General features: G+C 48.4%; 1 protein-coding gene across 1 annotated transcript; it reads right to left on the reverse strand.

Annotated features, from left to right (window-relative positions):
* Positions 1-1,003: 1,003 nt before the first annotated feature.
* obsl1a (obscurin like cytoskeletal adaptor 1a) lies at positions 1,004-11,567 on the reverse strand (the record flags this gene model as incomplete). The annotated part of the gene is made up of 22 exons (XM_079236705.1): positions 1,004-1,566; positions 1,656-1,922; positions 2,023-2,127; positions 2,364-2,525; positions 2,635-2,788; positions 2,882-2,994; positions 3,079-3,345; positions 3,970-4,236; positions 4,335-4,604; positions 5,405-5,680; positions 5,773-6,048; positions 6,146-6,421; positions 6,510-6,785; positions 6,871-7,143; positions 7,245-7,405; positions 7,573-7,687; positions 7,960-8,235; positions 8,323-8,589; positions 8,673-8,978; positions 9,076-9,336; positions 9,461-9,730; positions 10,403-11,567. The coding sequence occupies 22 exons, from the start codon at positions 11,565-11,567 to the stop codon at positions 1,289-1,291; spliced, it is 6,081 nt and encodes a 2,026-aa protein (XP_079092831.1). The 3' UTR covers positions 1,004-1,288.
* Positions 11,568-12,044: the final 477 nt, after the last annotated feature.

Consider the following 12,044-nt stretch of genomic DNA (forward strand, 5'->3'; position numbering starts at 1 on the left):
GAAGCTGTGAAGAAGCTGCTGCTGCCAGTGAAGAAGCTGAACCCGCCACTGAATAAGATGCTCCTGCCAGTTAAGCTGCCACTGCCAGTGAAGAAGCTGCCGCTGCCAGTGAAGAAGCTGCCGCTGCCAGTGAAGAAGCTGCCAGTGAAGAAGCCGCCGCTGCCAGTGAAGAAGCTGCCAGTGAAGAAGCCGCCGCTGCCAGTGAAGAAGCTGCTGGCGACCAGGTAACACTCACACAGAGATTATGTCATAATAATTCAGTGTGGCTGTGGCGCAACAATACGACTATGATCCAAAATACATCAAAACGTGCGAATTAATCGGTAATCATATGCTATGACTTTTCTAAGAGATTTTTCCAGACGTTTTCCCTAAAATAACACATCTTACCACCGGTAATGTTGCCGTCTATACAATGCCACGTCTTACGGCAGTAGCACCACACTGTCAGGCTTTAGAGTTTCTATCTAGAGCAACGAGTAACGTCACAGGTAACTTAGCCACTCTCCATACTACAGTTAACAATAGCACTCTTCCATCAAATACACCTTTTTGCATGTTTGAATGAGCTTGCCTATATTATACATTTATTGAATTATTATTACGGAGATTGAATTAGGCTTAAATAACTTCAATCTGTAAATAACATCAGCTATTAATGCTTTTGGTGGTTTATTTCCTCCCTTTTCTTCTATATTTACCAATCAGATATTAGTAAAACATTAATATTTTTTCAATGTGGTATTTTTGTGTGTGAGTGGTTGAAGCAAGGAGGATAACATAAAATACTTTTTAATTCTTATATCTAGGGTGAAAGGGCATTTGGATGGCTTTACCAGGTAAATTATACACTTAACAAATAAATAAATTCTTTTACGTTACATTCTAATGATTATGCAAAAATATCACAGTTTATTTAGCATTGATATATAGATGTTACAAAATTGCTTGTGTCCTTATTCAGAAAACATAAATGACATGTATTTGACACCATGTATTTAACAACTGTTTTATTTGGGGGAAGAAAACAACAATGTAAAGTCAATTATAAATCGTTATCAGGCAAATAAATATCATAGACTACACAGTAAAAAAAAAGAAGGAATAACTTGACTGAAGTAACATAGTCTCACTGAATACCCTCAATTTAATATATATAAACTAAGAATGGAGAAAGGCAGGTTATCCAAACAGGACCAGTTTGGGTTTGGGTGACATGGAGAATTCCCATTTTTGCAGTCAGTTTCTTTCTTTGTCCCAGAGTCACTTTCTTTTCTGTCTCTCCCTCTTAAGTTTCCGTCACGCTGAGCGCGGCGCTGCTCTTGGCCTTGCCCATGGTAAACTTCACCGCCCCGCTCATGTCCACACTGGTGTGTTTCAGGGTGAGTTTGTGGACCGTCCCGTGGTCTTCCAGGCGGACGGCGGGGCCGTGCTGAAGGGCCTCCCCGTTCAGAGTCCAAAGGGGAGGCTTGTTTATGGCGACGGACACCTCGCACTGGAAGGATGCAGGCTGGGGCTCAGTTACCTCCACATCCTCGAGCTCTGTGACCATGACGAGGCTCTGGGCTGCGCAGCGGGAGAAAAGTGTTTACATGGTCAAGTACATAAGAGAGAAGTCATTTCTTAAAAGGTCCTTAGCTCCCAACCCAACGTACCTTCCACCATCAGTTTGGCTTTGCTCGTGTGCTCCCCAACCTCGATGCTGTAGGTGCCCTCGTCCTCCACGGCCACCTGCTGGATCACCAGTTTGTGGGAGCATCCGTCGGCCAGGATCTCCACTCGATCTGAGGGAAGCAGCTCCTCGCTGCCCTTGTACCAGGCGGCGCTGGAATGAGGCGTGGAAACGGTGCATTCGAGGATCACGCGGTGTTTCTCCAGGGCTGTCCGATCTCGCAGGGGCTTCACGATGGAAACGGGGAGTTCTGAAGTAAAAGGAAACGTTTTGAGATTTTTGCATGGAACATTTTCATGCTGTGAGCTTCCTAAAAAAAGTGGACATGCTCGAGGTAAGAATGCACTTACCTTCTACTTCTAAGTAAGCTGTAGATTCAACATCCCGGGCTACAAGGCGGATTTCCCCAGCATCCTCAGCATTGACGTTACACATCAGCAGGAAGTGTTTGGTCCCTGAAGGAGAACAACAACAGACTTTTAGAATCTAAATTGAAGCTGTTACGGAGGCTCAAGGTGGTCAAAGACCTTAACAAGACACTTTACGTTCTTTTATCCTTTTAATCATACAGTGTATATCCTTGCTCTCTGCTCCTTCCCTGGTCTTGTTATTTGTTCTATGGCCACAAGAGGTCATCCTAATTCCTCCATCTGAACAAACTCATTCAGTCCCATCAATAATCTTTTCTGACCTTCAGTGCGGATCTTGATGGTGCTCGTGGGCCGGATCTTGTGGCCGTCTTTGTACCACTCCCCGGTAACATTCTCCAGAGAAACCTCACACATGAAGACAGCGTTCTGGTCCTCTTGAATGTAAAGGTCCTCCAGGCCGTGCACGATCTCCAACTTATGCTCTGGAGGTGAGAAAAGAGATTTAGATTGAGCAAAAACACAACAAGCATCTTTCTCCTTGCAACCTCGAGATGGAGATACACAATCAGCTCAACACACTCAGATACTCACCATAAACCTCCAGTGAACAGGAAGTGTTGATATCCCCTGTGTCACATGTGTAGGTGCCAGAGTCAGCCGGGCAGCACTGCATGATCTGGCAGAAGCGCTTGCGGCCCATGGAGTAGATCCGATAGTTCTTCCCCGGCTTCAGCTCCGTCCCGTTCTGATTCACAGGAGCAAAGTAGCGGAGGTTTAAAAAAAAACATGTCACATCCTGCAATTTTCTATAGAGAGCCAAAACACGGTTGAGCGATACCTTGAGCCATTTCACGTCGATGTTTTGCCTGGAGAATTCACACTCCAGAGTGGTTGGAAGTTCCTCCTCCACGCGGACGTCGGCGAGCATCTTCAGGATGGACACCGGAGTCTCTGTTGGTTCAACAAATCAACAACCTGGTAAATCAATTATGCTAAATCAAAGACTACCAACACTTAATACGGGCCTGTGGTTACCTTTGATAGTGAGCCTGGCAGATGTGCGCATCCCTTCTGCTGAGAAGACGATGGTGCCCGTGTCCTCCAGGCTGAGGTTGGACAGCGTGAGGCCGTGGACGAGCCCGTTGGTGCTCACCCGCCACTGGTTGTTTGGTTTCACCCGGATGCCGTCCTTCTGCCAGATTCCCTCCACATCCGCGTGGGAGAGCTCCACCTCGAAGGAGGCGGTCTCTCGTTCCACGGTTTCTTGGTCAGTAAGGCCTTTACGGATGGCGATTTTACGAGCTGGATTGGAGGAGGTGAGGGAGAGGAATGTTTTATAGATACAGTACACTTCTTCTTAGGAATGGTCTCAGATTTACAAATAATGCATGTGAAGATATATATTAAGAATCAGCATTTTAAATACAATCACACTTCTTTAAGGCGTGGTGAACCCTTTCACTGTACATTGAAAGAACACCGTGTTTCAAGGAGAACAAAAGGTGGTTAGAATATAGACCCAGCTCCGTTTATCACATGACAAAAACAACACCTGCAGGTGCTCCATCGTTCATAGTCACAGTGCCATTCAACACACTATTGTATATCAGCATGGCTGGATCTCAAATACCTTTCCACACGTACAGGTCTAGTCCTGCTATTCTTAGTACCTTTTTCACACTGTGACACAGAGGGAAAAGCACCTACGATATGTCCTCTTCTTTGGTTACCGTGAGCTGTGTCGGACAAAACACTGACTCCTGAACTAAAGTCATTCCTGCTTATTGTAATGTTTGAAGAAGTCACCAAATTTTAGAAAGTACCATTTTCAAATGAATAAGTCACTTAGATCCTGTTATCAAACATGCAAAAGTCATCAAACAACTCTGGCAACATGTCATTCACACCCCACCTCTAACCACTTACGTTCCACATTGAGCTTGACCTGCGTCCGGTCGTGCAGAGTCTCGCAGCGGTAGGTTCCCCGGTCCGACAGAGTCAGGTTCTGGATGAACAGACTGCGCTTGCAGCCGTTCTGGGCCAGCGTGTGTCGGGTGCCGGGCTGGATGACCACGCCTTGCCTCATCCACTGGACCTCTCCCATCTCGAGGCTGATCTCTGTCTCCAGGGTGGCGTCCCCAAACTCTTCCCCCATGACGGCCTCCATTTTCTTCGTAAACATGACCTGAGCCTCTGAATATAAGGGAGGACAGGCAGAAATACATATTACAAGGAACTGCTGTTAATTCTGGTAATGCAACTTATCCTTTCTTGTCGTTAAATGGCCTTACCCTGAACTTTGAGGCTGGCTTTGCTTATCTGTCCCTCGGCCTCTGCTGTAATCTTCGAACAGTCCAACATCTGGCATTTCTTGATAAACAAAGTGTGGCACAGGCCGTTGTGGTTTGCCTGGAAGCGATCGCCAAGGGTGATGGCCTCATTGTCCATGAGCCAGAGCAGCTGGACATCCTCAGGGGAAACCACACACTTGAAGATGGCGTCTTCGCCTTCAAGCACAGTGGTGTTGTGGAGCTCCGTGAGGAACTCCACCACCCGAGGCACTGAAGAAGACACAAGGAGGTTCATGGACCTGCTACCTCACAGAAGTGAAGACATCCAATCTGAGCACAGGCAAACTTACACTCTACTCTCAGCGCCGCCACGGTCCGGTCATCTCTGGACTCACAGATGTAATCCCCAGAATCCTCTCTGGTTAAGCGGTGGATGGTCAAGCTTCGCTCAACACCATCCGCCCGGATGGTGAACCTCCTGCTCGGAACCAACTCCACGCCGTTCCTCATCCACTGGACGTCTGCTTTAGGCTTGCACACCTCACAGCGAAGGGTCACCATGCCGTCAGCGTGGGCCACCGTATCTCGGAGTGGCTGAACGAACTTGATCCTCATTTCTGTGACATGAAGAAGAAAAAAAGTGAATATCGCCTCTTAGTGCAAACTGAAAGGTTTTATAATTTTATCGGATGAGGAGATGAAACTCAAATTCTAACCTTTCACCAGCAAGCTGAAGTGGACCTGGTCCGTGTCGGCATCGCAGGTGTACTCGCCAGCATCGGAGCGCCTCAAAGGCTCGATGGTCAGGGTGCGCTTATGGCCCTCCGTGAGTGCTCGGGTGCGTTCGCCTTCAACGGGCGTCCAGTCTTTCAGCCAACGCACTTGAGCGCTTTCCTTGGATACGTAGCTCGTCAAGGTCAGGCCCTCCGCCTCATAACCCGTCACGACGACGTCGTCCTCCTTGTTCACAAACGTGACTGCGGACTCTTTGATGGAAAAGGGAAACGGGAGAAAAATATAGTAATCATATTGATAATCATATCTCTGGAGACATCGGTGTGAGTCTTCACCTTGAATCCTGACAACGCTGATCATCTTATCGTCCACAGCGTCACACATGTACTTCCCAGAATCTGAGGGCTGGACATTTGAGATGATAATTTTCCTCAGCGTGCCGTCGCTCTCAATGTAGGTCCGGGGGTCACCGGTCAGCAGCTTGTCATTGCAGTACCACTGGACAGGGGCGTTATCACGGGACACCTCACAGGCCAGGATCAGGTCTTCCCCTGCCACCATCTCCTGGTAGTCCTGGTCATTTGAGTTGCTCACAATTGTCACGGGAGGCTCTAAGGCAAAGGGGAAGAAAGAGATGATTCATTTCAGGAATGGTTTTGAAGCAAAATCATTTAATTAATAAAATTCACTCCTGTGACTCTACCTTCTACCGTAACCCGGAAGCTGACATTGTCGTCTCCGGCATCCAGGAAGTACTCTCCAGAGTCTCCGAGTTCAGCGTTGAGGATGACCAATGAGCGGAAAGCACCTTCTTCCTCTTCGCAGAACCTTTCATCGCCCCCAACGCGACAGTCATCCTTGAACCATTTGGTGATGCCGTTGGCTCTGGAGAGCTCGCACTCCAGAACAATGTCATCAGAAATCCTGGATTTAAGTTGCGTCTTGATCTCTGTCTTTCTCAGAATCTTCACAGGAGGCTCTGATGATTATTAACATTAACATTATTACATTGTGGTGGTCTTTAAAATTGCATTTGGTGACTGAAAGCATCTCCAAAGCAGACATTGCCTCATTACCTGAAACTTCAACCCGGAAATCCATTTTGTCATCGACAGCGTCACAGGTGTATTTCCCAGAATCCTCAGGGGTGGGACAGTGGATGGTCAGACGATGGATGAGCCCGTCCTCTGTGATGGTGACGTTACTGCTCTCCTCTACTTCTCTGCCATCCAGCCGCCAAACGACTTTGGCGCTCAACCGGGACACCTTGATCTCCAGCACGATCGGTTCCCCGGCAAAACTCTCCAGTTTGTCAGGTGTGTTTTTCGGGCGAGTAAGCGTCACTGATGGCTCTAAATGAAAAGGAATCATGTCATTAAAGAGGAAAGAATCCTAAAAGATAAAAATGTCTTGGATCTACCCGAATGTTCTCCTTCTTACCTGCAATAGTGACCAGGAAGGCCACAGAGTCGTCAGCAGTGTCACATACATACTCCCCCGTGTCGTCCACAGTGGTTATGGGTATAACCAGCCGGCGTCGGGCCCCATCCACCTCCAGGATCAAGTTCTGACCCTCCTCTACCTCCAGGCCGTCTCTGTACCACCGGACCTGGGCGTCCGCCTGGGAGATCTCGCAGCTGAGCTCCAGCCTCTCGGAGGCCAAATGAGTCAGTTCCAGCTCTGATTCACTCGGGGAAACGAATCTTACCAGCGGCTCTGGGGCAGGAGGATGAATGCATTTGTATTAGATGTATGGTGGAATCAGAAGGGAGGGAAAAACTAAGGGAAACTTCAATATTACCTTTGACACTTAGCTGGAAAAAGACAGAGTCCCCATCTGTTTCGCAGACATACTCTCCATTATCCTCCACCGAGCCGCTGAGGATGGCCAGCCTCCTGTAAGGACCCTCACATATCAGCTGGATATTGTCGCCTTCCTCCACCTCCTGGCCGTCCTTGAACCACCGCACCTTCCCGCTGGTACGAGACAACTCGCACTGCAGGTGGATCTCCTCTGAGATATAGCTCTCCTTCACGATATCGTCCTTAGGTTCCACAATCATCACTGGAGGCTCTGTGTTTGTAGTGAGAGGAAGCAGAGTGAGAGATGTTCTGCACTAGCAAATCGATGTGTCTTGAAACGATACCCGGCAGCAGTGAGACGGGCATCTATACCTCTGATATTGACGGTAAACTCCATGCTGTTGTTTCCAGCCTGGCAGGTGTAGCCGCCAGCATCGGAGGTTTCTGCAGAGCGGATGATCAGCCTCCTCATGCTTCCCTCTGCCTGCAGAGTGATGTTGTCAGTGGGCTGGATCTCACATCCGTCCTTATACCTGGGACACATCGAATCACACACAGGGTTTCAAATAATAATCTAGATACAGAATAATGACATTTAAAAGTGCCTCTCAAAGTATAGATACATTTAAGTAATCAGAGATTAAAAAATTAGATCCTCATTGTCATTTTTCTGACTGGAATGATCTCCTCGTCATCTTACCACACGACTTGGGCATCGTCTGTGGAGACGTGGCAGAGCAGCACCACGGGGTCCAGCTCCATGCTGCTCTTATGGAGCTCCTCCTCTGGGACGGGCCTGAACTCCACCGAGGGACCTGGAAAAAGCAGGATGAGCCAGGGATGGATCAACAGCTGGAGCACAAGGTACCAGAGATGCCTCCTTGAAATGAGAAATTTTCTGACGACAATTTGGATGAACTAGAACCGAAGGTCGCAATAACATTTCTAAAAAAAAGTAAAAAATTAGCAAATAGCAAATGTGTAGCATTCGTCTTAATATAAACTATCAAATACGTATATTATATCGAGTAACATAGTACTTGTATCATAAGAGCTGATCCTTATCAACTTTTCAAAAACCTTTTACCTGCAACCTCCACGTTGAATTTGATGACATCTCCTGAAGTTTCACATGAATAAACTCCAGAGTGAGACGCGTCAGCTGATTGGATCACAATCCTCCGCATGTTCCCATCTGATTGGATGTTGAGGCCATCGGTCACCTGGAGCTCCTTGCCATCTTTGAACCAGCTGACTTTGGCGAACGGGTGGGAGACTTCACAGTAGAGAACAATGGGGTCACTAAAGTCCACCTTCTTGTTCTCGTCTAAGTCCGACAGAGGACTGAATTTGACCACAGCAGCTGCGGAGAAATAAACACAAAAAGTGAACTCCAAAGAAACCATCCATCACATGCTAAATAAAAGGAAGAGCAGATGGCTAGACCTACGTCTAACCCTGAGCACCGCTGAATCCCGGACTCCGTTGGCTATGAACGTGACCTCTGCCGTGTCCTCTGTCGCACTAGTTTCACGGATAAGCAACGAGTGCTGTGTTTGGGACTGTTGTATTGCGTATCTTCCGCCGTGCTGCAGCTGAGCGCTGTTCAGAAACCAGGTTCCGACCATCGGGGCGGACAGTTCGATGGAGAAGTGAGCGTCTTCTCCTTCCGCAACCTCACAGACTTTGAGCCTACTGTGGATCTTTGGTCCGGGAACTAAAGAAATGGAAACACTGTTAGTGTGTTTAAAGGCAATCTGCTCTCTAACACACGTACAATTCTACTTTCCAGTTCCTCACCCAGATGGACAGCTTTGGGAAACTCCACATGGCCGCTCCGCCCGTACTTGTTGATGCAACACACACGGAACCGGTAGTCGCCTTCGCACGGCACGCTGTCGCTGGTGATCTCAGCTGAGGCGGCGCTGTCTGAGGTGAAACACTTATGCCACTCTTGGGAGCCAACTTCCTGTCTCTCCACGACAAAGATGTATCGGGTGGAGGTCTGGCTGTTTGGGGCCGGAACCCAGGTGAGCAGAGTGCTGTTGGGTCGCTCCACATCCATTTTCACTCCCACAGGGCAGATAGGAGGACAATGTCTTGTGGCTGAGAGCGGGGAAAGACAAAGAATGTAATGGGTATGAACTAAAACTCAAAGCTTTACATCTTTGCAAACCAATTCTTTAGCGTTTCCTTAATGTACCTTTGACTTTAAGACGCGACGAGGTCTTGGATCTCCCAGCGACAAAGGTCACGACCCCCGAGTCCTGATAGGCCACGTTGACAAAAACCATAATGTGCGTTTTGCCGAAAGACTTGAGGATCGTCTGGTGAGTCTCGTGCAGCTTCAACCCGTCTTTGAACCAGTGAATCTCCGTGTCGTCGTTCTCCACCTCCACGCAGAACGCCGCATTCTCACCCTCCAGGACCTCCAGCTTCCGGGGAAGTTTACGAACAATATCACCTGTGAGTGGGAAATCATTTGTATTGTACAACAATCAGAATCGCTGATGTACATTTAAATCTTGACAAAAAATGTAAAAAGTGACTCTCTAAAACACTACAAACCCACATTCAGTCCAACTTACCTTTAACGGACAGCTCTGCGATGCTCTTTCCTCCGTCTGGCATCTCACAGAGATACACTCCATCGTCGTCCGTCCCGACATCGTGGATGGTCAGTCTTCGCGTGGCTCCTTTCTGCTCCATCCCGTATTTATTGCTGGGCATCAGCCGCTGGTCCTCCAGGTACCAGGCGGACGGGATCGACTCATCGGGCACCTCGCACTCCAGCACGGCGACGTCCCGCTCCCTCACCTCGACGTCTTTTAATGGACGCCTGAACCGCACCGCTGGGCCTGAAGAACAACGGAAACGGGTAAGTGTAGATGTTTTAACTTAAAAATAGTGGGTGATTTGAAATCGCAATAACATGAGCAGGATTCTTACAGTTGTCGGCTTAAATCGACAAATATAGATAAAGTAATATATGTGGTCAGACACGTTTACAGAGATTTCTGGGGATTTGACTGAGACACAATTTTTCATTGTTGTACAATCTGTCGTGCCACCAGTCGATGCGTTTTAAGCCGTGCTCCGTTGCTGTAATGCCACTCTATATTATCAGTACATTAAAGGCTGAAATGTTGACCCCAAGACTAAGCAGACACTTAATGATAGAGGCAGCTGACACAGTGCAGGGCTGAGCACCTGAAAAGGCATCTGACTCCGGGAATTATCTGCCCATTATGAAGGGATTAGGACAAAATAATTAGCCACTTTACAAGGCGATGCCGTGCATTTCAACAATGCACACCAGCAATTAGCCGTGTGCCGTAGCCAAGTGCAGCTTGTGGTTGGATGCATCAGTGACGCAACGATTTGTTCATTTTGACCGTTAGTTGTTATTGTTTTTTTAGAATTGCATTGGTTTTCCATCTATAACAGCCCATTGTCATTTTGAACAATGACATATAGCATTTTCACATTTAGAAATCCTGCAGTTGGAAAAGCAGGGCGCCATCTCCTACCTTTGACAGACAGGTGAACCGCACTGAGGGTGTTTCCGAGAGCGTTCGACGCCGCACACACATACAGTCCTGTGTCTTGCACTTTACAGTACAGCACCTTCAGCGTGTAGTAACCCTCCCTGTCCTCAAATATCAGATGTCGTCTCCCGGGTTCCAGGGGAACCCCGTCTTTCTTCCAAATGATCTCTGGCTTGGGCTTTCCTGTCACGAAGCAGCGGAACTTGGCGTGTTTCCCCTCTGCCACCGCAAACTTCTTGGCTTTAGACGCTCTGACGGGCGGCTCCTCGATGACCCTCGACAAACTGAGCCTCCCGCCCCTGTGCTTCGGCGACCACTGACCGCCGGACATTTTACTTTCCTCTCGCTCCGGCACTCGCTCGACAAGGAGGACGGCGCCGGCCAGGGCCTCGCCACGGCAGTTGACGGCCCTGCAGGTGTAGACGCCTTTGTCTGGCATGCGCGTCCCGTAGATCTTGAGCTGGAACCAGCCGCCCTCTTGGTTGCTCACGCTGAAGTGCGCGCTCTCGAAGATGTCGCTCAGCTTCTTCCCGTCTTTCTCCCACTTCACCTCGGGCAGAGGGGTGCCCCAGATTTTGCAGGAGAAGGCGGCGTCCTCTCCCCGATCCACGCGCAGAGAGAGCGGCTTGATGAGGAATCGAGGTTTATCATCTGACGCTAAATCAACCTCCTCTTGGTTTTCACTCAACTTCTGCGTGTGCTCTCCATTCAGCTCCTCGTCATTTTCTTTCCCATTTGTCACTGTGCTGTAGCCATTCTGGTGTCCTTCAAGCTCTCCATTTCCTCTCATTGGTTGCTGCATACCATTGACTCCTAATTGCGTTTGCACCCCTTCCTGTGTCTGGGCCTCTCCTTCCACTTTGAGGGAGGCCGCTGCATAGGTTTCACCTATGCTATTTTTGGCCTTGCAAATATACTGGCCAGCATCCTGCAGAGTTACTCCAGTGATGGTCAGCAGGTAAGCGTTTCCGTCCCCAGAGAGCTCGTAGTGTCCGTCAGACAAGATCTGGATGTTTTTACGCTCCCAGATCACTTCGGGACGAGGGTCCCCGCCAATTTGGCACCTCAGTGTGGCGTCGGAGCCGCACCGTGCCACCACAGGGCGGGGGTAGCCCAAAACACGAGGAGCGCCTCCAAAGATATCCATGATGAAGTCAGCCTCTCCGCGGTTTGAATGAAGGAATTTCTTCTGTTGCGGGATCGTCTCAGTAGGAGCTTCGTATCTCTGGTGAAGGAGCTGCAAGAGAAAGAAAAAGTGTGTTTCATTCGGCGTTCAGAGATAGTTTGAGATAAAATCAGGAGTGTGCTTTAAAAAGTAACATTTTATGAGCAGGAATCTAGATTTAGATGATTGGATGCAGGAATGTTTTGACATGTTTCATATATTCAACATACATTGTCATAGTAAAGTGTTTATCACATGCTTGGTGGTTCAGTAAAGTAGGTTTAGAGCAATCGCAAACCGCTCTTGGTCATCTCTCAGCTGGTGCTGTAACTCACTGAAGAGTGTATTTATAAAGTAGTCTGTCCAAAATAAGACCAGCGACCGTGTGCCACATAGCAGGTAAACTGTACAGTCTGCAGAAGACAAGACTTCCTCTTTCTTGATTGCGTCTAGATCACG

Source organism: Taurulus bubalis (assembly GCF_910589615.1).
Source record: "Taurulus bubalis genome assembly, chromosome: 21".
NCBI lineage: Eukaryota > Metazoa > Chordata > Actinopteri > Perciformes > Cottidae > Taurulus > Taurulus bubalis.